Below are 27,941 nucleotides of genomic sequence, written 5' to 3'. Positions count from 1 at the left end.
TGAAATCCTTTTGAAATAGTTTAGTCTGTGTAAAAGGTGTTTTTTTATGAAAGAAAGTGAAAAATTGAAATTAGCTGAGCAAACATTGCAACCAGTCTGAAAGTGGCATCTCTCCAAAATAATGGAAAGTTAAAAAAAACAACCGCCATACTTGGGTTTAATTTAAAATTGTACTAATATCAACTTAGCCAAGTTTTGCTGCTAGAACCCGTTTTTTGCTACCGGTGAGCGTGGTTTGTCCAAGTTTACTGGCCCATTAGTCACGTGTATTCTGATCGCCAACTCTGTAAAATATTGCAGAAAAAGGTTTTAGATTCTTGCAATCAATTAAGCGCTAAATTCAAACTTACCATAGAGTTCAACCCGAGATGGTACGATTGCGGGTGTGCTACAGCTCCGGTTCCTAGTGGCGCCGTACTACTGAAGCCATTTTGCAAGCTACTGGAAGTTCCCAGTGATCCGAGACCGGTCGTGTACCATCCACTATGCATGTGCGAATGGGCGGGATGTAGTCCGCCGGATAGATGAGCATGTTGTCCTATGGGTGTAGATTGAAAATTTATAACACGAGTCAGCAAAAAAATCGAACAGTTACCAACTTACCCATCGACGTTGGGAATGCCCCCGGGAAGGATTTGTTATGATCCAGTGGATTCATAAGATCTCCGAAGGAGAAACTATAGCCAGGCGTTGATTTTCGCTTCTTGGATTTTGCCGTCAGCTTACGATTCCTTGTTTGAATACCTTCTTTTTTCATCGTGAGGGGCCGATCCACCTGTGAATTAATGAAAAGCTGTAATTAGTAATTTCCTTTTCAAGTGAAACGCACTAATTTGTGAGATATTTTTGCATGGAAATAAAAATGTGTTCCATCAGCTGCTACCCTACTGATTTGATCTTATCTGGTTGCGATTCGGTGGAAAGCGGTTGGAATAATTTGATTCCAGTTGCATAATTTACTCGAAGTAAATCATTCGCTGGTAAAATCTCAGCTAGATGCGGTCGAAATGTTCTGAAATTAATCTTGCCTGCAAATCAGATTGCCGCGCGCCGGGATCCATTTTCATCGCGGATGGTGAATGTACAGGAGCAAGACTTTCATTGCTCAGCAGCGGTTGTCATTCGGAAGATGATGACGAGCTGATGGAAGATGGCAAAACTAACGCGTTAATTGGCATTTCGTACGGTGCATTTAAGCTCATTAGCCAAAATGAGACCACCGGATTGCGGGAATTTTTGTGCTATTTTTTCGTGATTTGTCAAGTAATATCAACAATATACTGGTGGAATTGAGATTTTTCAGAATCAGAATTTTCAGTATAAATGGCAATATAATATTTGGCAAAAAGTTCCTTATTAAACAAACATACGAATGGATTGAGCAAAAAACCGTACTAAAATTACCACAGCTTGACGTAATTGTAACCTTTATGTGCAGTTGTGCAGCATTTGTTTCATTACATTTGCTTCCGCCGTGTCGTGCCTCTATAGTTATTAGTTGGGTTACCATTCGCAAAAAACAACAACTGTAATAAACCCAATTTTAATTGCTTCGGCCATCATCAGTGTGCCTACATAATGAAATTGCTGCCGGATTAGGCATAATTTAAATTGCCTTTGTATGAACGCCCCAACTCAAACATTTCTCCGATGTTAGTTTCCAAAAAAAGAACTTAAAAAATTAGCGTAGTGCCAGGAAAATGTCAGTTAACGACACAAAAGGCGAAACAAAAAAACACGCTCCGTTACCCTGCAACTCTCGCATACCGGCTCGAGGTCCGTCAAAAACTACAGTGGGGAGAAAATGTGATGTTTTCCATTCATTAAGCACATCTAATGGAAAAAAATATTATTCAAATTTATGCAAAACTGCTATTTGCTCGGATGGAAGAAGAGTTTCTGTTTCTGGAAAATGCTTGCAGCCTTTTGGTCGGCCCTCCGTCTGTGTGCCTTGGGTTTATGGTACGGCATGGGGCATTAAAAAATTAAAACTTCATCAAAATCGAATCAAGAGAGAATGGATGAATGAGACTGAAGGGAAACGCATGTATAAATACAATGCGAAACTGGGAAAAACGGTACGTTTTCCCGATGAACAAAAGCTGAGCCATGTTTGAAGCAGTGACTATACGAAAATTCAAACGAAGCAAAAATGAGTTATTGAGCGTTTTAATTATAATAGTCATTAAATCGCTTCTGAATAGTTGACCGTATAGTTTCGCTTGACGTGTGGAGGTTTTCCGTTGTCCTTGAGTTGATGCTTATAATAGCCAGGTGTAAATGATGACCTCGACATTACGTTGGTTTTGGGAAACCGGGTCCCAAACCGTGTGGGCCAAAGAACAGTATACAAGTTAGCATTCGATTGGCTGTTACGCTGCAAGTACTTACATTATGCAACTTGTAGTATAGTCCACAGGCGTTGCAGACTGGTTCTCCGCTTTGGTTCCTCCTCCACAGCGACGTGGTAGTGGTTTTGCAGTTTGCACATGATGTTCCTGCCCGACGGGCTGCACTTTGCTGGGACTGAAATGAAGCAAACGGAAAGCGGCGTGTGAGGTATCAAGTTTGACAATGATTTCTGGCTAGTAATGGCTTTGGGCTATGGTGATTTACTCTTTTCCAGCGGTCGCGCTGCCACTGTTCAAAATTTTCAACTTACTTGGGGCTTTTTTGTATAACAATGCTATGACAATTTCGAACATTGTAGGACAAAAAGCGTCTAACTTAAGAATGAAGAATCAATTTAGGCAAACTGTTCATTCGGCACGTAGAAAGCTACGTTAGATAGTTTTATAAAGATTCAATCGTGAAGGGCATAAGCTCAAAAAAGCTTGAATCAAAACTAAGACAAAAATATTTTCGTATGAATTAGAAATCAAGGTTGCAGATCGGTGAATAGATTCATGAATATGAAGGATATCAGTTATACTAGGAAGAGTGCAGACAATAATGTTCATTGCATGCAATCGGTGAAACTGATAAACAAGCAATGCACGATTGGATGTATTTTGATAGGATGATTGAGTACATTCATCTTGCTTCACTTTTAGCTTCAAAAACTGCAAAATAACTGATTTTAGAAATATTGAAGCATTTTAGGGAAGGTCCAAAAAATTCACGAAAAAAAGCATAACTGCAGGTTGAGAAATTTTTTGTCTTTACAATATTAATAAAAACAAAATTAATTTCGAATCAATGAATATCTGCAACATTGATTAGAAATAATAAATGATAAAGTTTATGCATTGGAATTATCAAAAATGCGATAATGGTGGGAATTATATCGTAAGAAGGATAGAAATAATACTCACGGTAACTGGTTTTCGTTTCGGTTTGATTAACGGTCGGTTTTGACCGTTCATTTTGTAGTATAGTCCGCATGCATTGCACAGATAATGACCGGTTGCATCTCGCCGCCAAAGTGGCGTCGAGGTGGCACCACAGTTGACACATTCTCGTCCTTCTGAAAACGAAAAAAAAAACACATTGTAGAGTAATATACCATCGACCGCCGATAACGTCTTGTATAAGTCGTATTAATTTTTTCTAGTTATTGTTAAGCCAAGATACTAAGCATTTGCTCATCAACGGCTAGATTTAAACCACAGACAAACAGACATAGCACTTGGAAGAAAAATCAACAGAAATTATCGTACCACACATTTTGCCTGAACACTAGCACCATCTATGATCGACATTCTCAAATATCAAAGAAGTATCCCTCGAACTAACAAGTATTTTTCTGGGGTATTCCCCTTCATTCGTTAAAGAACGTCACTTTTACGAACACGGAGATTTTCCCAACTAAGCCCAAATTTGTAATGGCGATTTAATCGGTGCGAAGAATGAAAAACGAGTGTTATGTCTGTTTGTCTGTGTTTAAACGCTATCATTGACATTTTACAAGTATTATAGCCTAGTTAAGCACTATTAAATTTTCAACATAAGTAGTTCAATAGCTATCAACTGAGCTGTGGGACCTTTGTCCCAAGTCACTTTAACCAAGTGACATAATAGCTGCTGACATTTGTTTAGTATTGGATTAGACAATTGAGATAGTGTTAACACCCATGCATTAATATGCACCCATGCATTATTGGGTTCATTAATGGGTTCGATCCCCGGATCTCCCAGCGTGGATAAAAAGAAACGTTACACAACTTCTTAATCGTTGCTTCAATAACCCTTCCTTACCTACTTTTCCGCTCTTTAGCCTTTATTGTCTGGTTCTATTCTGTTTGGATTCTATCAACATCTTTGTTTCATTACTTTCTTGTAAAAAAACTACCATTATAAAATAATTAATAATTATTTGCTGTCCAGATTTTCCCAGACAAATATCAGCCAAAACGAATCGACTTATTTGAATTTCTGACAGCACCTTGCCTGCTTGAAAAAGTTCAACGAGCGGGAAGTGAGGAACAGTATAAATCTTTCAATTTACCACTCATATAATTATGTAGATGTACACTCAAATCTCGTTTTACGTCCACCAATTGGGGGACGTAAAAAAAATCGGTCGTAAAAAAAGTGGACTTCAATTCAAATTTTGGACGTAATACGAGAGGACGTTAATTCAAATTTTGGACGTAAAACGAGAGGAGGGTTATTTGGGTATGAAATGGGGAAGGCAAACGAGAAAGCGACCAACATAGCTTTTGTCAGCCCAAGCTCCTACCAAGCGCCTCCACGCGGCCATACCCGGTAATACTCTATTGAGTAGCTAAGCTGGGAGGTGCGATGTCGCGTGGTTTCCAGATGCCTGATCTCAAAACTGAGATTTCGGACAGACAGCTAAACCTGGTAGTAGGTAAGCCTAATGTATTATTCTAATTATTTGTTTCGTTTTAGCTCATCAAGTACCTCCTACTGTACAATGAAAATTTTGGTCGTAACAAGTTTAAATAATGCACATGGATATTAGAACGAAAAATTAAATTTTTGGATATTAGATGAACTGATGGAAATTCAAATGACGCAATTATATTTCACTCGATGGATTGTTGGTGAGATTGTTCTATTTTTGCCCATTTATACTCATTATGTACTATATACACTCAACCCCCGCTAATATGAAAAACACCACGTTCGGATCAGGAGAATTCATTTTTAATCTGAATATTTGGTAACTCTATTCATTTTCACATACGCGCAAGGTGCGCACCCTATGAACTTGTTGTTTTGATTTGACGAAAACAAACGTTTTGAAAACATGTCGAATATGCGCGAATTTTTAACATCCAGATTGTAGAAGGGGAAATTGGCTCGACAGTTTCAACTAAAATGGTTTATTTAGAGTGCTGTGGAAAGATAAGTTGCATATGAGCTATATTGCCGAAGTTGCTGAGCAATAGGAAACGTATTAAGATTGTTTGCTTTTTTTCTGTTTACCCGGTCAACTTAACCGTCAACTGAGTATGACGCTTGATCAGTTTTTAGTGTGAACGCATTCATACCAACGGGGCTCAGATTAAAAATGATCAGATTAAAGAAGGTCATTCCAGCGGGGGTACACGGTATACATGCTTTATTATTGAATCCTTATTGTTTACCTTGTCCTACTAACACGATATCCTCTGTTTTCCTGTAACATCTATGAAAGTAGTATGGGTTCCCTGCACTTTCAAAAGTAGATACTATTACTAACATTCCTCCCACTTCCCCTGCGGTTGTTCGGACGTAGCCAGGTATATAATGCGATTATATATCCATCTACGATATGTGCAACCTCATATGCTAATGCTAATGGCAAAACGAGAGGACGATTATTTAAATTTTAGACGTAAAAAAAGAGTACGTTAATTTGAATTTTGCACGTATTGACGTAGGACTACGTCTTTGTTTACTGTACTGGGACTGGGTATCACTTTGTAAAAACGAAAATAGAAGTGTAGCGTTTAAATAGTAATAACTACTAAACTGCTCAACGAAACTAAATAATTTATATGTCGTTGGATAGATAAAAAGACCAGCAATTTTACGGAGGGGGTAAGAGAGCAATTTTATGGAGGGCGTAAGAGAGGAGGCTCCTACACAAATGAAACACAAATTTCCTCAAAACTCAATAAATAATCAAGCAAATGGAACCAAATTTGGCATGTGGGGGATTTAGGAGGCATGAATTTATTTTATGATGGTTTGAGACCCCTCATCCATGTGGTAGGAGGATAAGGACTCTCATACAAATGAAACAGACATTTTTGCGTATGTGCCATATTTTCTGCTATGTAACAAGCGGTAAACTGTGAAAGTAAACTAGTAAAATCTTCTCGGAGCAAGAGACAGTGAATTAGACGTCGCTAACTTACGTGCCAGTTGCCATTCATGTCAAAAGAGGGCATTCGAATGGCACGTCATATTTGCGATGAACGTGCTTGGCTTTAATTGCCCTTTTAAAGACCACAAGCGGGTTAAAGCGAGTGATATAGTCCTACGCCACCCTTTCGTACAACCCTTAGGGCTGTATACCCTGTAGTTTTTTTTAATTTGGATGTTTTTTTGTCGGAAGATTTGACCACTGCGATCATTATTTTGATCTATTGTGGTAGATAAATAATTTGGATGTAGCTTTTATTTCGAACTTTTTGAAACCACCCAATGATTTTTGATTTAAATTTTGGACGTAAAACAAGCGGACGTTAATTCAAATATCGGACGTAAAACGAGAGGACGTTAATTCAAATTTTGGACGTAAAACGAGAGGACGTTAATTTAAATTTTGGACGTAAGACGAGAGGACGGTAATTCAAATTTCAGACGTAAAAGTAGAGACGTAAAACGAAGTCACGTTAAATGAATGGACGTGAAAAAAGATTCTAGTGTATTTGTATTTTGTTAGAAGTCTTTCTTGAAATTGAAAATCACAATCACAGCTCAACAGAACATACGAAACTACTTCCCAACTACTGCTCATTTCTACCTTACTACACTAACACTAACCGTAAATATCAAGCACTGGCAAAAATTAGCGAATGTGTTAATCACATATAAACGTGCTTTTGTTTCCCAGTAGGGAAGGGTTAAATAAGCGGCTCTTGAAAATGAACCACAGCTCTTCGAACATACTCAAAGTTTGGCTGGTGAGTCGTAATTTACCGAACTGTCAACATAACGAACAACCGAACCACGAACCATGAGTCGCTCATTTCGCAGCAGAAAATGAGCGGTTCAGAGCCACTCACAGAAAAGACCCGTTTTGCCCACCTCTATTAGAGAACTCACGAGCCGTTCAAATAAAAATAAAATAAAAGAACCACGGTTTTTCAAACGTACCGAAGGTAACACTAAGTTTGGTTAGTGAATCATAATTTGCCATGTAGTTCACGAACTGTTAACTCACCGAATAAACGATCCTCGGCCTAATGGTCAAAGGGTCATTTGAATCAGTAGAAAATGAAAAAGTGTATTAAGCCTTCTTTGAAAATTATTTACCACCACCATCCGATACAGCTGTATTTTCCAACCGCGACGCACTACGGTTGATTTTAAATTAATTTCGTATTGCACAAAATGATGGGGAAAAATTCTCAGCAAGTAAGTACACATTTCAACTATAAATACTGGAAATTTGTGAAGTTCGAATAAAAAAATATTGAAATTGACGAACTGGAAAAAAGCTGCAAAAACCGTCCGCGTACCCAACCGAACAAAGATCTTCTTCTTCTCTATTTGAGTCATCGTTCGACCTCGATCGATGAGCATGAAGTGAGGAACAAGAGAAATTTCCATCAGCATTCTGCTTACAACTTACTGTATAAAAGAACACGCCATAAGAATTAGATAACCTATCTAAAAATGAAATTACCATTTGTGTAAAATGGACAAACATCCGGAACACCGACTCTGATAACCTGATCGAGTGACCAGCGTGCCTCTCAAGATCCAAAGTTAGCTGGCATGTGATGTCCCGTGAGAAAAACTACTACTTTGTTTTATTTATTGGAGTAATGCAGCGGACCCAAGTCGATTGAATTTCTTTTGCAATACTTTCTGGGCATGAAACTGTCGCTTCAGAAAGGCAACGTTGTTAAGAAAAGTTGTTAAATCATTCTGCAGGTCTTTTATATTAAACATTGAAGCGCTCGATTGTCTAGTCAAAAATTATTTATTTGTTGATATACAGCACTCCCCCGAATAAGGCGGTTTCGAATAAGAACGTTTCCAATAAGGACGGTCTCGAGTAATTCCATTAAGGCGGTCGAACGTCCTTATTGGAGTCTACGTAGCATACGGGAATTGACTTAATTGGTTCTAACATGGAATAATTCGTGATCCTGATCATATAGAACGTCTTTACACATACACTAGCACCGCCGATTGAGTCAATTTTGCACTATTTTCCATACCATCTTGACGGTGACAGTCATTTAGGTAAGTTTTCCGAAGACCGCAACTTTCTAGATAGTCAGCAGTGCATGATACAGGTTGTATAAGAATATTACATATACATTAGCGCCACGTAGTGAGACAATTCCGAAACGCTACAATCCAACGAAAAGTCCTTGATATGCTGAAAAACTTTGTTAAGACGCCAACGTTCTATACGGTCAGGATCACGAGTTATTCCATGTTGGAACCAATTAAGTCAATTTCCATATGCTACGTAGACTCCATTAAGAACGTTTGGTTTCCATTAAGACGGTCCCTATTAGCGTTCTTATTAAGGGGATTGCTGTATCATAAAGAGTAACCAAATTAGGTCATCGTTCAGAAAACCACGCTGCTGGAGAGCTACATGTAAGCCACAAAAAATTAAGCACTTTTATGCTTAATTTTATATATGAACTAGCTGACCCGGCAAACTTTGTATTGCCACAAATTAAACTAAGCTTTACATAAATCGTAAATCTGGGATGATCTTTGTCACGATCTCGAGTTTTGCAAGTTTCAGAGGAGTTGCACCTTAGACGTTACGTAATTATGAAACCATGGTAGTTTCAATAATTTTCAGTTTTTTCTCATAGTAAAGTAGAAAACAACTTCCGCCGTTACTACGCCAGATAAAATAAAGCTGATGGTATTTAAACATTCGCAGTTATGTAATCATTTTGCCTAGTGTTACTATAGGTAGTTTTTGGTGGTCTTGTTTGTTATTGACTAGGTAATGTTTTTTGGAAGAGTCTAAAATTTCTCGAGTTCGATTAGTTTTTGAGTTATGTAAAAATTTCTGTTATATTTGTTTGAGAGCCCCCCTTCCAGAGAAGGAAGGGGTCTCAAACCATCATAGAAAAAATCCTGTTTTTTGGTTCCATTGGCTTGATTAGATCTTGAGCTATGCAGAAATTAGTGTTTCATTTGTATGGAAACTCCTCTCTTCAGAAGCAGAAGGGGTTTCAAACCAGCATAGGAAAAAATCTACTTTCAGAAACACTCACATGCCGAATTTGGTTCCATTTGCCTAATTAGTTCTCGAGTTAAGAAAAAAAAGCAAAGCCTTGGGTATAACCGTCTTTAGACATTACCCTTCTTTATCGACAGACTTCGCAGCCGGCTATTAGAGTACAGGACAGTTACGGGGCTAGTGCAACAATCCTACTGACTCTATCTAGCAGCACCGCCTAGCCGAGATTCGTACATACGACGACTGGTTTGGTAGACCAGCATCGTACCTCGAAGCTAACTGGACGGGATGAGTTATGAGGAAATTTGTATTACATTTGTATGGGGCCCCCTTTCTTAAAGGGGGGAGGTGTCCTAATTCACTATAGAAAAATTCCTACCTCTAAAAACCCCCACATGCCAAATTTGGTTCCATTTGCTTGCTTAGTACTCGAGTCATGAGGAAATATGCATTTCATTTGTATGGGAGCCCCTCCTTCTTAGAGAGGGGAGGGGTCGCAGTACACCATAGAAAAAGTTCCTGCTTTCAAAAGCCCCCACATGCCAAATTTGGTTTGTGTTCATGTGTATGATAGAGGGACTACCATTAGAACCTTCCCCGGGTGTGGTGAATGACCAACTGGTTATAAACAAGTTAAAAATAAAAAAAAAAAAATAACCTTCCCCGGCCCTGAAAATACGAATTTGCATACAAATTTTTCATACCGATCGGTTCAGTAGTTTCCGAGTCTATAAGGTACATACAGACAGATAGACAGACAGACAGAAATTCATTTTTATATATAAAATTTGATCTGTAAATCTATTTCAATTTACAATTGTAATCTCCATGAAGTTTTTTTTGTAAAGTGAAGAAGTTTCTGGTGCGTAGAATGGTAAACTGGATAAAACTGGGAAATTTCGATAGGCAGGCCTAAAATATATTGGATCGTTCAATGGCAGGTGGGACTCTAACCGAAACTCTTTCGTTTGGCACCCAAGTGCTTTTGCAATTAATCTACCGCTCATCCTAAGACTGTCTATCATAAGTGTGGGGCCAAAAAATTGTTACAAAATTGTTTACTTTCAGGACATTAACTAAGCCTTGGTTCAGTCGAAACAAATAACCCCTGACTTGTTGGACGGGGACACTCCGTCACTTTTTTTTTAAAAACCGAGGTAGTCTAATTAGCAAGTGTGTGAACTTATCGTCACGGGCTTGAGAAACAATAGTATGCTTGAATGTGTTTGGTTGATGTTTTTTTTCTTTACAGTGCTCGATATTTGTACATATTTCAATAGTGATGTACTAAATAACATATTGTTCCATGTGAATCGATGCGTAGTTCGATCGATCGTTGCAAAATTATTGAAAATCGGTTAGGAACTCGCTGAGTTACAACTTGACTGATACCAAACCTTCTAGTAACACGCAGCTCTACCACATCAAAAATGGAAAAATAAAAGTTCTACATGGGCGAATCAAGCCAAGAATTGTCTGCACTTGCGACTTCTGTCGTAAAGGCATATAATGAGCACACTATAACTAACTGTTTGTGTTTAATTTGCTCTGCTATTTCAAACTTTTTAAAAAAATCTTTTATATTGTACGTAGGCAATGGGCCAAGGCAATCGAAACAAATAGTCCAAACGATTCTAAAATGCGCAGGGATTGTGTTCAAAACATAGCTGGGTTTGGATTATATTTACACACATGGTAAAATATTATTGGGTGTACGATATAGACACGTTGTGCGAACTAAACAACGGAATAAAATAAATAGAAAGTATACATAAATATTCAAAAAACAATAGATGAAACAAAGGTTGTTCATTTGATCCGTATATAGTAATTCTTCTGTCCGTTGAGTACGCCATTGGTAGCTAACAGCTTGATATTGTCACGTCATTTGTTTTTGAGTTTGTGGCTTTATAATAAATCATTTAAGGCATCTGTTGAAAGCCATCTGTTGAACAGTCCATCAGTACTAAGTCAGATTTAGATTTTAATATGCAAACTAGTGAAGCGTGTGTGTGTGTGAAACATTGACAAGCCGAAACTAAACATATACAAAATTATGAACAATAATACATCAACGGTACTGCTCAAATCATTCGAAAATTTTTCCAATATTTAACCAATTGTATAGAATTGATTTTATAGTATTTTGCTAATCTAACCGAAGGTTCCTATCGAATGATTTGGCAAACAGTACGTATAACGAAACGAAAAAATCAAACAGATAAGCCCCACACCGTGTCCATATCTTACCGGCACTGGATTTCGCTTTCGCTCGCTGCGCCTTCATGTGCGAACTGTTCATGAGGCCCGGCCGGGAGCTTTGCTGGTACGTTCCACCGGTTCCGCCTCCGCCACCGCCAGCTCCGCTGCCACCGCCACCGATGCTGTGCCCGGTTTGGTGGAATCCGTACCCGGTGTGATCGTATCCGATCCCACTGTGGTGCGATTGATCGAACATGTTGAACGAATTGTTGGCGGCGGAATTTTGGTAGGCGGCAGTACTGTTACCACTACTGCTTCCGCCGTGACTGTTAGCGGATGCGGAACCATTGTTGTTGTTGTTGTTGTTGTTACTATTGTTATTACCCGTACCTTCCCGATGCTTTGGGTGGTTGTGTTCCACCTCTGCGTTGTTCCGATCGCTAAGCGAATTTCCGGATAAGCAGGGTTTCACATCGATTCCGCAGTTGTCCGCCGAATGGGATGAGATGCTGGAGTTGTTGTTATTGTTGCTGTTTGAGCTCGAGCTAGCATTCAGGCTATTCGCCGCTGCCTGACTCTGGTGCATAAAGCTGTTCAGGGTGGTTTGGTACTCGGTAGGTGTAGTTTGCACGGAATCCGGCGTCGAATCCTTCGGTGGTGTCGGTGGGAATGAGAACAAATGCTGACCCGCTGACGTTTGGCTGCTTTGCAGCTGGTTTTGTTTACTCTCCTGCGGGTCCTGGGGGCAGGTAAAGGGACTGCTCCAACTTCCGCTGGCAGCAAAGGGTTTGGTTGATTCATTGAACCACGATAGTGGACTTGGGAAATGCGGTCGACACACTTGCGGGGCCATATGCGGGGACATCCGAGAGGCTGAAAAATGGAGGAAAAAGGCAAACATGAAATCAACTGTTGAAGCACAATTAAAGTTGCTCGTTTAGGTTGTTTAAGATAGAAATGATCACGCGTGTTTCTCGGGAGTCAGGTGTAACCGATTTCAGTTCATAAATATTCGTTAAGTTTATTGCTTCTCGATTAAAGCACCTTCAGGATTTTATCCTAGGCAATAAACTAATACGGGTGGAGAGTAGTGAAGGGAACAACAATTTCGGGTGACAACTTCTATGGAGCCATGGTCGAACACATTGATTAATTAGTTGATAGTGATGGCGATTTTGGGTGTGATGCTGCCACGAATGCCGCAGTGAAAGATTTTTTTTTTGTTTTACCTATCAAAGTTTACAGCTTTGGGGGAAGTCAATAAAATAATCAGAAATCTATTTCGGTGATGGCCGGTGTCAGTTCTGTTTTCAGAGACACGCAGCTTCTGGGGCTACCATTAAATCATTCACTTCTCACTTTTGGAACCGGCAAAGATCGGTTTGATTTGAACTTTTGTTTGGCTCATAGTTGGATGGTAATAAATTGGTTGATCAGTTTCTAGAATTCGAAAAAAAAACTCGTTAAAAGCCACGAAATTTGTCAATAAAAATGTTTGTGCTGCTGGCTGGGGGGAAATTGAAATGTGGTGATCGTAAAATGGGTTCACGAAATCGAAGGCCACAATTAGCATCCAAACTTTTATGTTTCGAATATAAAGTATGCTGAAATCGCAAACCAATGATACGATCGTTTTGAAAGTTTCTGTTTGATGTGCGTAACAAATATGTTAACAAATTTCCCATCAGATTCGTTCTGTTTTGTTTTTCAAATATAGATATGATTATAGCCTGCTCAACAGTTCACGTCAAGATAAGAACGGAACGCTCTGTTCAATTAGATCCATCGATAGCCGATTGTGGTGTTTAACACATTTCAAAACATTACTCTGACAAAGGCATGTACCCGAATGGGACCTAAATGGTGTAACAAATTCCTTTCTAGAACAATTTGCGACAGGTTGGCATTCCTTCACGGTCTTAGGCCCCTGGTATTCTTGTGCAGCTGATGCGAGAAATGTGAGCATTATTTCCTCCCCTCACTGTCCACAATGCAGCATAATTTGATTTTATTTAGCATGATTTAGCAAGTTTTTCCTAACTCCTAAATAGGTGTTGGGACAAGACGCCGAGCGGTTGCGGTGGAATCCTCCCACTTTGGGATATTTCGAAGAACCTGATGGCCGACGGCCTGGTCCGTAGACAGTCGTCTACCGAAAAAAGGTGAAATCCAAAGGGGCAACCGCAAAACAAAAAACAAAATAACTACAAGAAAACCTTTTAATGGATTACCACGAAACATGCCGCTCTAATGGCTGATGGCTGGTTACATTTGGATCAATTCTTTATTATTAACAAGAGCTGCGGCGGGCTTTCGGGAGTCACGGACTGCTCCAGTTTCTGGCATTTGTTCGACCATACGAGAGCTCTTGAGACCGTGTCTTGAAACCTATTTGTTTTATTGCATCTATTAAGTGCGGTCCATAATTTAAAGCGCGGGTGCCATAGAAGAAGGTACGTCAGAAAAGTGTAAATTCGAACTTGGCACTCGTTCGGCCGAAGCCACACACCTAACGCAACTAACGCGCTGCCTTGAAACGCAGCTTGAAGCGCCAATGCGCGCGAGCAGACTTTCGATCGGCGTCCATTTAATCTTCAATTAAGCCAACACATATGGTTTGGATAAACAGAAGTAAGCAAGTAGCTTGAAGTTAAATCGAATTATGACAGTTTGATTGTTTGGCTCGTGATGTTGAACGCTGATGATGATGATGATTTTGAGCGATTCGTACACTTTCCCGCGACAAAGTTGGAGCTTCGCGAGAGGCTTGGGGTTTGAGGTTAGGGTAGTTTCGGTGGCGCACTTCTTTTTGATGTGTAGACAGTTTGACTTTGACATGGTTCTCCAACGTGCGCCCACCGCGATATGGCTGATGGGTTTGGTTCGTTCGGCCAGACCTGTGGACCATCCTCCGGCGACCGGCGGCGGCGCGTCGGTTGCAGGTTGCGATGGCTCCAAACGGCAGCAGCACCGCGGCGGCACGGCAGCCGGTCGGTAAGTGGTAATTAGCCACAATTAAGACATCAGGCTCAACCACGATGACGGGGCGGCCAGCGAGCTCTAATGGGTTCGATTGTGCCCAGCTCCATTAGGAAGGGATTCGCCCGAGGGGAAGTGCAGTGCATGTGGATTTTGTTGTCATGCGAAAGACTCTTTCGAAAGCTTTTAGCATTATTCGGAATCTTCACTTTCTCTTGAATCCGTTTTTTTCGCAAAGCTTCGAAAGAAGATTAAATTATGCAACAAATTAGAGGTAATAAAGTGAAGTTAAAAGCCGTTATCTAATTTACTGTCAACTTGCGGTGAAATTAAAAAAAAAACAAGATGAGACCGCATGAATTTAACATAACTTTACAGCATGCTTGTGATAAACCCAATCAGATTGCAGATTAAATTAAAGTTAGCGCATTTGGAAAGCGATTTCCTTGCAAGAATGTATGCTGAGTGAAATATCGTGTATGTTTCACGCCTGAGAGGTCAATATGTTAGCCTGAAGTAAGTGCTAGTAAAAACGCACACCTTCCTTCTCTACTGGGTTGCAATGAAAGCTTCTCTGAAAACGCATCAGCTTCCTGCTAACCAAACCACCCACTTCCCGAAACGCGGTAAAGTTATCTTCCATTGTATATCGGGAGGTGCCAGCAGTTCCCCACGGTTTCGTCCCAAGTTGCTGCTTATGGCAGTAACTATTTCCCTGACAGCTAATAGATCTCGTCTTGATGGCCGCCGGCACGGAATCAAAATTATTCAACCATAACCAAACTCCTCACCTACAGACACACAAATGCGGCCACGGTGTGCTGGCCGTCGTCCGTTGACGCTATCAGCGCCATAAACACTGGAACTGGGCGCAAAAAGGCGAAAGAACCAGTCACGCACCCCCACATGTACCTATACAACTGCAGCAGTAACAATGAGAAAAAAAGTATACTTTGTTGCTGTTGCCTTAACGATGGTCGGAGGGGTTGCCTCCAAATTCGAAGGACCCCCGCTCGGGCAGGCAGCCAACCGTTACCGATGAGAAGTGGGCTTCGTAATTTGTAATTTGTTATGTTTTACCAAAATTTGAATGGCCGAGCCTCAAAGTCCGGCGAAGGTCAGCACCGGCTGGGCACGTTTCTTCGGTAAGCTATCGAACGAACGAACCCAACGGTAGCAATTCGTTGAATTTGGAAGAAGAAAACTAGTTTCATGTATAGGTATAAGCTCCTTCCTTCGCTGGGTGATAGCAGAGACAGCCAGAGCTTTTCGGAGCGATACGCGGTCGGGAGTTATTGCGTTAACGGCCAAAATATGCTGATGAGATTGGCTCTGCTGCGTTCGCGACTACGGATTGCCGGTGGCAGTCAGCGTGACCGGCAAAGAAAGCTCTAATTGTTGGATATTTAACGCATTTTTAAGATAAGATTTTGATGGTCTCAACAAATTGAGTGCGATACAACCTTTTGGAGTATCCTTTATCGTTTTCGGAGTTTTATCGTTTATGAAAGGTAATTTTTCCATTTTTTACGTGTGTAAAGGGTAGTTTTTTTCATATGGTTATTGATACTTCTATCAATCACTCACACCTTTCATTGCAGTTTGAAAAACTACCAGTAACGAAAGCCTCATACAACATTCCTTCATTTGTGTTCTGGCCAAAGGAGGTTTTCAAGACCTTCTTTGAATATTACGATTATTGAAGAAAGGTCATTTTTTAATACACCGATAAAATTGCAATTTAGAACGTTTTAGGGTCATTTTTTAAGGTATGCCATATTAACGCATATTAACGCAGAATTTCTCTTCTCGTAAAAGAAGTAATCATTTGGCGATTTCTTTGAGACCGGTCGACCGACCCGGCTCGGGCATTCAACACTCGATATCAAAGTTTATTACAGCCTTAATATTCAAATGGTGATTATTCATGAGCGTAAATTAGCGTTTTCTGTCAGTACACAGTTCACCACGGTAGGATTGCCGATTTCGGTCAATGAACATGATTGAAACCAAGGTCGAGTGGTGTGTACCTGATATACATTAGCAATGGATTTGCAATCCTTTCGCTTTGTTCTATGCCTTCGTTGTTCGTGGGTGCTTGGAAGTAGCTCTAATCCTTTTCTTTCGGAAATCGTCTTATACTTTGTCCAACGTGACGTAGATTAGCTGCAGGTTAAGTATAATGCAGCTCTCTGTCTGGTTTATGTCTACTTTGTCTGCCGAATTGAAGAGTTTGGCGCCAGTGCTTCTTTTCTTTTCCGGATGCGCCTGCAAGTTGGTTAGGATTTTGTGGGAGATTATGGGATAGTTTGTTTTCCTCACAGTTGAAGTGGCCTCAAAGCAAAAGTAGATCACCCAGACTAGTGTGATCAGCATTTGCAAGATTGCCATTGCTTGCAAACCCTGCCGCAGCACAACCATATTTGATAAATTCTACACGGTTTATTTCATTTTTGCAGTGTACAGGCATTTGAATATACACAAAGAAAATTTCATGCCGATCTATAAAATGTTTACGAAGTGACACACACGTTTGTAACGGTGTGTCAGAACGATTGAAGTAGGAATTTCAAACGCGTGTTTCTGAAAACTGTGTTTCGTAAGTCGGTGAACAAGACTTTTCGAACGGCTGAAACGATCCACTGCTTTTTAAGAACATCTTCTAGCAATTTGTCGAATCACCGATTTACCAATCGCACCAATAAATATTTTCTGCTTCGTATTGCCACAAATTGTGCCATATGATGTAAATTAAAGATTTCGTATGTACTCAAAGTATAAGTTAAGTTTCGCACTTTTTTGAGAAATTTATACATTGATGAAACGGTTAGCTGACCACCGGATTTTCACAAAACATTTGTTTCTCTAAACCGTGCTAAACCGTTAGTTAGAAATGGCATTCAAACATAGATACTACGAAATTATACAATTCGATGAACTGAGTGGGTCAAATGAATAACATTGGAAAGAAAGAGTTGGAGAAAAATGCTCAGTGAGCGGGAGCCAGCGAGTGACGCTGTTTCAAATACTCTTCACGGTAGCACAATGCCGAATGTAGAAGATAGAAGATAATGTTCGAAGTTTATAATTGTACTTGCCGAAGTTGATATTCGATAAAAGAAAACCTGCGATGGTCACTGTGTCGACTTCTTTTCAGTATAATTTTTGGGGGTCTTAATTGAAAACAACCAATTAAGCGTCGTTGGGTCTCGTCCAATAAAAGCAAACGTGACAACTTTTGTTAAGGTCGCGAATAATTGTTGTAGCTTCCAAACAGGGCGAAGTTGACAGGCCTGTTGGTAAAGTTCACGGAGAGGAAACCGACAAAGTACGCTTTATCAATCTCTTTCGCTTCGCTTTCAGAACTTGACCTTCTGTTTTCATTCGACAGACTTCGCAGCCAGCTGCGCTACAATCCTATCAGCCTCTTCCAATCGAGATTAGAACATTCAAATATCCAGCCTATTACATCAGTGTCGTACCTCGAGGCAAACTTTGAGGCATAATCGAGGTGTAATAAAAGTTCTTATAGTAGCCGCGAATTACTAAAACAACACATCTAACCAAAAAACCCAGATAACCAATAAGCAGTAAATCAACCGTGTATTGGCATTTCTGGCGTTTGTTATTGCATGTTGCTGTATATTAGTTTTTGAGAGTATAGTTATTGTAAATTGGCATCCAAAATTTTATTCAAATTGTTTTGTCCGCAATTAGCTGCAAATAAGCATCTTATGAGCACTACAAGAAGGTTTGCAGTAAAGTAGCCGTGTATTTGGCCAAATTGGTTTTTAAGTAGCACTTACGGTGATTTAAATGTTTATTGTCCTGCATTTGAATAGCATTAGTAATGTTGATTAGATACCCGGGAAAACTTAGCAACGCTAAAAATAGTTTCAATGGAGTGATACACTTTAGTGATTCAAAAAATTGAATATTATCAAAAAGTATTGCACGTTAGTGCCAAGCAATCCGGAAAGTGTGTGCGTTTTTGATAAAATTAAAGACGCCATTATTAACAAGACTGGCCTCTCTGTTATTTTTCCATCTAAACGCCATACGTCAGCATAAGCGACGCTTCTATTTGCGAAGGTGGTAAATTTCGCATGAGTGTTAGAAATCTTTCCAAAATTCTGTAATGGTGTAAGTTCGAATATGATGGCCTGGCGGTATGAATATTAGCACTAACTCACACAGATATCTAGAGTCCACCTTGGCCGGCAGAGCGAGCTACCATCAGTGTTTCCCGCATATTTGCAGAGATGCCAGTCTTCTTGTTAAGGGGTCTCCGATACTAGCCAAACTTCCAATGTCTTCTAGAAAATCAAAATAACGCTATCAGATACTTTCCGGAGCTCTCCAAAGAATAATAAATTGGCTTAACGTGTGCTTATGATTATCTACATTGGTAAGATTAAACCTGCAACCTTCTGAAAAGAAGAAAATTGAAGGCTTATAAAGTTTTTACAAACAATTTAGTAAATCGTCCCATTTAACATCAATTTTCAAGAGATATAAAGAAGCACAACAATAAAATATACTTTATATTGATGCAACAACTCAATATCTTCATATTCAACCATAAATCATCTGAAGTAAGATAGTGTTATGCAAAATTAATTCTTCATTTTTCTGCTCAATTACCGAATCGCACTTTTGCCCCACTAGCGAGGCAAAAGTTTGAAGCTTGAATCCATGAAATTAGCGCAGCAGTAGCTAGCAAAACCATAATATCTTCAATCTGCGATGTGTTTCGGAAAGGAATATTCTCTATTTTATCCTTTTCTATTTTCCGCTGGTGTACTGCAGCCTCCATCAAATCGAAATTTTACCAAACGTTTTTGTTTTATTTCACCAGCGGTTAGACACTGTTTTCCTTCGGCCAGCATCTGTAAAGCACACAGTATTCTGCAGATCTTCCATTTCTAATATCTGTAATACAGTGCCCAAAACTGTCTACGATTACCCTAGCATTTTTGTCTGTTCCATGAATCGCCATGGTCGAAAAAAAAACCACGAGAATTTTTAATTAAATTTTTAATCGAGCAAAAAAATATGGATCTTAGGCATTTTTACTAAAAGTTTAAACGTGAAAACCTAATCTATTCTTGCTTTTAATATATACGTTATTTTTTTCCATGCAGAAATCTACGAAAAAAGACAAAAACGAATGAAATTTTTTTTGGTCGATTTTCGGAAATTCCGCTGTTTGAATTTTCATTTTTATGTCATGCTAGAAGCGTTAACTCAACTCGAACACTCATTTTTCAAGTTTTTCAGGCTGTAGAGCCCACAGACAATTGATTTTATTAAAAAAATTTTTCTCATATCCTACAAATTATTTTTTGCCCTTCGATTTTTCAAGCCAATTCCTAAGGGGGGTGGGGGTGCGGGGGTGGGGGTGCGGGGGTGGTGACAAAAGCTTTGGAAATGATTTGCAGTGGCCTAATATCCTCCTGTTGATATCGTATTTTCCGTATAACGAAATATTACATCAAAACCACTCTAAAATCACATTTACACATAACTCAGCAACCATGCTTCGTGAACAACTAATGTTTAAGATAGTTTGAATCCGCAAAACTTTTGTTTATTAAGGCCCAGACACAATGCATACGGATTTTACTACGTTGCCGAAATTTGACAGAAAACCCATGGAAAAACTGTCAAATTGCCGCAACGTAGTAAAATCCGTATGCATTGTGTCTGGGCCTTAACGCACTTTGTGATTCAACATGAGCAGAATGATAAAAAATACTTCATCTTTGAACAAAACATCCTGAATTCAGATGTTTACAATCGATTAACAACATGAATCTAAACTAACTAAACACACAGACAAATAGACGAGACACTCGCGTTAATTCCATCGTCTAATCAAAAACCACTCATTTTTCAAAAAAGCATGTTCCGCAACATAGTCACAACGCGGCGCGCGAGTGTTGCTTCGAGTTTTCAGTATAAAACCATACAAATGTATAAAACCCTACAGCATAAAACCCTGCAAATGCAAGCTACTCCGCAACATGCATAACAGAGGGTGCTAATGTGCAAGCAAAATGTGCAGGACGGTGGTTTTTAAAGAATTTTCTTTTATGTATCATGTCAGTTCGTCAGTGCTAAACATATAATTGGACAAACATTTGTTTACATCTTTAGCAACGTCGCTGGTTTTTTTAAGTTTATGCAAGGCCAAATCGTGGGGGTATGAAATGGGGTAGGCAACTAGGAAAAAGTGCCCAACATAGCTCTAGCCATCCCAAGCCCCTACCTAGCGTCTACACGTGGCCGTACCTGGAAATACTTCAATTTGTATAATTGAGTAGCCAAGCTAGGAGGTTTGGAATCGTCTGGTTTTCAGTTCCTAATCTTGCAATTGTAGTTTAAGGCAACCATTGAACCACACGACTTTATTTTCAAGTGTTATATTATTTAAACTAATATTTTTGGTAGACTAATCTATTTTCAGAGAGCGAAATGAAACGCTATATCCTTGGTCAATTGCCGCCTGGCTTCTGGTCTAAATGACATTAGTTCATCCCCGAGGGTCCGGAGTATCACTTAACCTTTATTAGAAAAGATACTCCAAACCACTGTAAATAACTCATCATCTAACGGGTGAAAACCAAAATTTTGGAATTTATTTCTCAAGCTGTCAAAAAAAAAGACAAAGATACATGAAGAAGATTTGATTTACCGAAATTAAAGATCCATTGTCCATTGTTGAAAAAAATTAGTCTACATTTGGAAACGGCCCGGAATCGACTGTTCAGCGAAGCTTCCATTTGATGTCGAAACAGGAGCGTTGGACAGCCGTCATGTCAACTTTGCGAATTCATCTCTTGATTCTAGCAATCAACTGTTTGCAATTCGTGGCTCTCTAGTTATTTTTGTACACCAAGGAACTTAAAATCCCGAAGAAATCTTCGATTGGGCGCACTGAGACAGATTTGTCGGGTCATAGTTTTGGGGTCAAAATGGGATCGAAAATCGAATGGATATTCAGGAACGATTGTGTTTTTTGGCGTAATACGATGATGCTCTATCCGGCCAAAACACATATTGTCCATCTGCTTGATGTTTTTGTAGAAACGGGATCAAAATTTTCTTCAAACATTCGTCTGATGCACATCTTATTTGATAGCCAAATCAGAGGGCTTGTTGTTGAAGGCACGAGAAAGAGAGCGATGTCCTTCTGCGTCCATAATTTTGGCTGGTCTTCCATTATCTTGCTTGCGAACAGTTGTTGGACATCTTGAGATATGGTAAACAACCGAAGCCGCAACATGTTCGCTTTTTGAATGTTGTACCGTATACTTTTTGCCGAAATTTCTGTGGTAATTCGTAGAAGTGTACAACGCGCTCCCGGAGTGCTTTTTGTTTCGGCGCCATTTTAAGCAAAACTGAGCAAGCATAAACAACACAAAAAATATTGACAAAAAGATGAGAGAGAGAGCTAACACATATATACTCTCATTTCTCTCCAAGTTCGTGATTTTAGTTATCAGCCGTTATACGGTCTTCGGTACGGGAGGTCCATGCTTTCTTCCTTTCCCTTGATTTCAAGGAGTTGAATGTAATTAGAAATTATTTCTGGTTTCACTTGATCCCTCGAAATTTTCTCTGCGGTGCATGCTGTGCAGTTGGCCTGTTGACAAGAAAAATGATTGATTCAAGTAATCGACATTTGCCAGGATGCTTTCAAGAATTGACTGCGTAAATGTGAGATTAGATTAGATTAGATTAGATTATGCAGGGTTGTCAAACAATATTTTAGTCAGCCAAACTTTATACCTCTATAGAGCTTTAAGCTGTTGCCACTGGTAGTCACTATTATTAAGCTTCTAAATTTTAATTCTAAGTTTTTACATTAAAAACTGAGGCCCTGGAACTAATTTAAATTAGCTAGGACGTATTTTAATCGCCAACGTGCATTCTTAAGCAGTCTGAATTTTTCTAATGTATTGCAAACTTGTCCCAAATTATTACTGTTTTAATCTTGCGCTAATTACGTCTGAGGTCAGTCCCGGCGTAGTGGTTAGCATTCACGCCTCTCACGCCCAGGACCCGGATTCAAATGCCAACCCCGCAGAACTCACCTAAGCTGTTTAAGTGACTATAAGCTAACAAAAAAAACGTCAAATCATGCAAGAGCTCACATGTCTACTACAATATGGTTTGTTAAAATTGAGTGCATGACTTTTCCTGTAAACAGTGCTTAAAGTAGCGTAGTGTCAACTTTCTTCAGCAGTAGCGAGGTGGCAATTTTCTTCAGCAGCTGAAAACAAGTAACTTTTTTAATTCATCATACAGTTTTTAATTCATCATATTTTTTGTCGAAAACATAGTAAATTGTGTTTGTATGAACTACATCTATGGTTAAATGACTCGAGAAGTTATTTTTATCAAAAGATCCTGAAACTATGAACAAAATACTACATTTTCAACTGGTTCAAATAGGCTACGCCTGATTATTCAATTCCTTACGCTAATTGAAAAACGCGTATTTCCGTTATATTTGGGCGATTTTGTATCACGAAAAATCTCATATTAAATATTTTTGGTGGAAAATATTTGGTAAATGAATGCTGCAAGTTTTACAGCAGTCAAATTAAATGGAAATGAATACTGCAAGTTTTATAGCTGTGAAATCAAATGGAAAAATCTTTCTTTTACTCACATTGGAGGTTCCATCGAGATTCTCAGAATTAATCTGTTTTATTATTCGAAAATTTTCTGTTGTTTCTAAAAACCAGTCAAAAAACTACAAGGTATACAGCCCTAAGGGTTGTACGAAAGGGTGACGGAGGACTCTATCAGATCAAAGACTAATGTAAACTGCATTTCTGGCATATGTATGTTTATAAGAATCTGTGAGTGCCATTGTTTAAGTGAATGTTTAAAAGAGAAGAGCAAAATATTCAGATTCAATTCTAATTTAATGCAATGGTGACTTTGAAAATACGTGGATGGGGGTTCATAAGTACAATGCCTGCAACCTTTGAGACATAGAAATTTCTTTTAAAAATCACTTGTGTGCATCATAAAGGTTGAAATGGTACTGAATTATCCTCCTACCACAGGGGTGAGTTAGAGGAAATTTGTATTTCATTTGTACGGGAGTCCCCCCTCTTAGAAGAAGAGGCCTCAGTACACCGTAGAAAATTAATCCTGCCTTCTGAAACCCACACATGCCAAATTTGGTTTCATTTGCTTGAGTAGTTCTCGAGTTTTGAGAGAATTTGTGTTTCATTTGTATAGGAGCCCCCCCTCTTACGCCCCCTTAAAATTGCGCTATTATCACCCTAAAAAATTGCTGGTCATTTTATCTATCCAACAACATATAAATTGTTCAGTTTCGTTCAGTAGTTTAGTAGTTATTAGCATTTAAAATCTTTCATTCAAACGTTACACTTCTATTTTCGTTTTCATAAAGTGCTACCCAGTCCCAGTATAGTAAACAAAGACGTAGTCCTACGTCAAAAAATGTTACAAGTTTTGCGTGTAAAAAATTGAAAATGAATGCCACCATCATCTAAAATTTAATATCGTAAAAATTATCGTATCAAACTAAGAAAAAAATTTCATTTTGTTATCAAAAGAAGCATATATTTTGGCTTGCGGTAAAAATTTTAACTCAGGTATATTGCAAAACTCACTTTATTTAAATAGTCTAGTTTTGAGCATGAAAAAATATCGTTTAATCTATGAATGAAATATGAAATTATTTCGTATTTTTTGTTCCATTTTTGGCAATTTCCGGAATGAAATTTAAATTGGGATGTTCATCCATAAATGATTATTGGTACGAACGACATAACCAAAATGCACAAGATAGTTTCCGACGCAAATTCTTGATTTTTTGAATTTGACTTGAGTTTGAATGAAGAGAACTTTTTAATGCGTGGTCAAAATGCTGATCTGTTAGTGCTAATATTTCAAGCAATTTATTCTGAACACATTTTTCATACCCTTGATAGAAAAAAATATTTGGAAAGAGGCCGCTTTGCGACGGCTTTGTCCGTTACAGAATTAAAATGACGCTAAAAGGCTCCTAATCTTCGTTATCTGGCCAATTTTATAGTATGTGAATAAATGGTGAGAAATTGTTATTCTCAATTGGTGTTAGTTTTTTAATTAAAAAAAAAAAAACAGAGGTATGTTGTAGCTTTGGAGTTATTCAGAATGCTCAATTTACACCATCTGTAAGTAATTTTGAAAAATTTTCGCGTTCTTCAAATTTTGGCATGATGATTAAAAGAATGTGTACGAGAACATAAAAGAATCGTATGATTTGTAGAGACTAAATTAAATTACATAGATGGGACTACGCATCTGAATTTTCGTAATGAAACAGTCCCGTAGAGCTACAAAGATTTCTGAAGATCTGGCAGAGCTCTTACCTATCAAACTTCTCATAAAAGTTTGGGTCAGTACTAAATTTATTATCCATTAAAAATAATTCGGTTGATGCCAAGTTCGCTAAAGACAATTTCGAGTTTTGTCAAATAACTTCAGTAGGTAACAGAAGATTCTGAATTTAAATACAAAGTAGAGTTTAATTAAATAAAACTTGTTCCAGGATACATACTACTTTACGTTTTATTTTTAAGTGAAATATATTTGCTTTTATCCCCACAACTGATTGTGTAAATTTCGAATATAGTACTGCTAGATTTTACTGGTACAAGTTTCCCATGCATTAATTTTCTTGTACACTATTCTCATTAGTGAATATTGTGAACATGTATTGATCATTTTAATGCAACACTATGCAACATTAATAGCGACCTCCTCTTATCGCAGTGGTTCTTCATACTAAATAATAAAAATATTCATAATGACCTCGGTATTTTTTTACGATTATCATTTTATTATCATAAACAAAAAAAGCAATTAACATCGTATTTTTTTCGCTTTTTGGCAACACCCGTTTACTAAAGCTGCAGTGTAGCTACCAATAGGGTGTTGTTTCGGTTGATTTTATCAACTTTCGATAATGACTACTTCCGTTTTTGTCAGCCTATTTCGATTTTATCAGACACAAAATTGTCATTTTTGATGCTTTTTTATTCCTTTTAGAACGTCTCCCAGTTGGTCTCGCGAGGCACGACACTGCTCTAATAAACCAGTGGTCGTATTTTCGAATTTCGACTGGAACGGGCTGTAACAGTCCACAGGAGTCTGCAAAGTATGTCGAATAAAAGCAGACGATTACGTTCCGAAAGCGGAATATTTAGTGTATTTCAAAGATTATAAAAGCATTCAACTTGTTTAAGATATTTTTAATCTTAAAAAGATTTAAGAAAATGCTCTATAAAACAAAAAGGAAACAATTAAAATGAGAAAGAAAAGAGAAATAAAAATAGAAATTTTGTACAAGAGTTTTGAGTGTTTTTACCTAAAACTATCGTGAAAACTAAATCTAGTCTTGCTTTTCATATAAAAAGACGAAATCGAAAAGCGACTTTTTTACCGCTTTTTGATCATCGCATTGTTCGAACTATAACTTCTGTTGCGTGCTAGAAGTGTCAACACTCCGTAAACTCATTTTTGAGTTCTCTACGCTATGGAGCCCACAGACAATTGATTTTATAGAAACAATTGTTATCCGTGTTCAACCGTTTCTTTAACCATCGATTGCCAATTTGGAAGGCGGGGATGTGGTACTTTTAAAATATTTTGGAGAAAAACTTTGAAAATTACTTGCAATGGCATTACTTATGTAATTGCCTCACGACCGACCGAAACTATAATACTAACATTAATATAGAAACAGTCACTGCAGTGGGGATTTCGAATTTGGCACGGTTCGATTTTGGCATGCCTCGATTTTGGCAACACAAAATATTTTACTTCCAAAAATACGCTTAAATATTAGTCAGTTTCCACATGATGCCCTCAGTGAGTTCATGAAAAAAAGTTTGCGGTTTCGATCAATATTTTTATTGCCGTAGGACTACGTCTTACCGCAGGTTGCCAAAAACATATTTGCACCGGATGGATAGCTCTTGGCCGATTTTTTAAACATAAAAAGGTTGCAATTGTTGATTAATGATATGCAGTCATTTTCTAACGCATTTACATTTAATTTTTTCATATCAAAAAAGGGTCTCGATTTTGGCAAGTATTCGATTTTGGCAACATAGGTGACACGTAGTTGTTGCCAAATTCGAAACCCTACTGTATAAGGTTTTCCGTTTTTGGCCAATAAAGTTCACATGTCTTGGCATAATCGTGTATTTTTTTCAATAATTTTCTCCATTGTTCTCGTCAACATATTTTTGGCGAGTTTGCATAAATATTTGCATACAAATTGCTGTAGACTTATTTTATTATAATTGAAAAGTAATGTATGATATAAATAAAATACAGAAACATTTTACATTCCCGGCGTAGTGGTCAGCATTCACGCCGAGGACCCGGGTTCAAATCCCAACCCCGCAGAAGTCACGAATGGCATAAGCTGTTTACAAATGTTAGAAATTGATTTGAAGAAAGGTGAGAATTTTTCGTTTACACATATCCAAATATTTATTCGTTATTTTGGCTCCGGCTTGCAGTTTTGTCAGTGTCTGTTTCGAATAAAGCATGCAAATCGAACATAAAATACTTTTTTCACAAATTAGACAATGAACAATGTAATTAAAAAGAAAAGTTTCTTATCTATTAAGACACTTATCGAAGAAACATTCGTCAATTAAATTTAGGTTATAGAAATTCATAAAAACGTTTCTATATCTAAAGTCGATTTTTGACTCTTTATCTAACTCAACCACCACGTAACTTGCAAGTCAGTACCACAACAGAAAAGCAAATTTCACCAAAAGACTACCTATAAATGTTACTAAATTCGTTGCGACTTTTCAGAACAAACATTCCAACTAATTCCCACTTCGAAATGAAACAATTGCATAAATATCAATCGATTTTGTAACATCATTTCCGAATTACAACACTTCGCCCTATCGAAAACATCGAATGTCCCATCTCCACAATTCACTACATTTCCTGGTTTTTCACTCGGCAACAACATCCATCATATTTTCCCGGCCACTTTGTGTGTGTCTCACTCACCATGGGTTCCGTATCCGGTCGGGTAGTACCGCCGGTGGGCTGCGGCTGCCGCTGCGCCGTTCTCGAACCGATAGAATGCATTCATGTCGGACGTATCGACGCCACCGGCACCGGATTGCTGCCCGAGCGAGGCCGCAGCCGCCGCCGCTGCAGCTGCCGTCGGGCCGAGCGAACTTTCAGCCGCTAAGCGCTGGTTGTCGTACCAACCGCGCGCCTCCAACGCCGAGGCATCCATCATTGAAGCGCTGAAAATCGACTACTTTGCCACACTGGTCAACTTGCACGATAAATTTGTTACGGCACTGTTAAACTGTTATCTTCAACTTGGTTTTTTACCTAA

The 27,941-nt window shown here is 38.6% G+C and overlaps 1 protein-coding gene across 1 annotated transcript; it reads right to left on the bottom strand.

The window, feature by feature from the left end:
- Positions 1-260: 260 nt before the first annotated feature.
- Positions 261-27,839, bottom strand: LOC128745348 (GATA-binding factor C-like). The gene is made up of 7 exons (XM_053842394.1): positions 27,602-27,839; positions 11,594-12,418; positions 3,315-3,466; positions 2,392-2,526; positions 604-775; positions 351-538; positions 261-284 (listed from the first exon to the last, which is right to left on the bottom strand). The coding sequence occupies exons 1-7, from the start codon at positions 27,837-27,839 to the stop codon at positions 261-263; spliced, it is 1,734 nt and encodes a 577-aa protein (XP_053698369.1).
- Positions 27,840-27,941: the final 102 nt, after the last annotated feature.

This window comes from Sabethes cyaneus, chromosome 1, assembly GCF_943734655.1.
Source record: "Sabethes cyaneus chromosome 1, idSabCyanKW18_F2, whole genome shotgun sequence".
NCBI lineage: Eukaryota > Metazoa > Arthropoda > Insecta > Diptera > Culicidae > Sabethes > Sabethes cyaneus.
This window is presented reverse-complemented; position numbering and strand designations above follow the sequence as displayed.

Bases quoted from the DNA above. Each gene is read 5' to 3' on its own strand.
- LOC128745348 (XM_053842394.1), bottom strand. From the start codon at position 27,839: ATGATGGATGCCTCGGCGTTGGAGGCGCGCGGTTGGTACGACAACCAG. The intron at 2,527-3,314 runs GTGAGTATTATT...GCTTCATTTCAG, and splicing joins CGAAACGAAAACCAGTTACC to TCCCAGCAAAGTGCAGCCCG. The intron at 539-603 runs GTAAGTTGGTAA...CTACACCCATAG, and splicing joins GGCATTCCCAACGTCGATGG to GACAACATGCTCATCTATCC.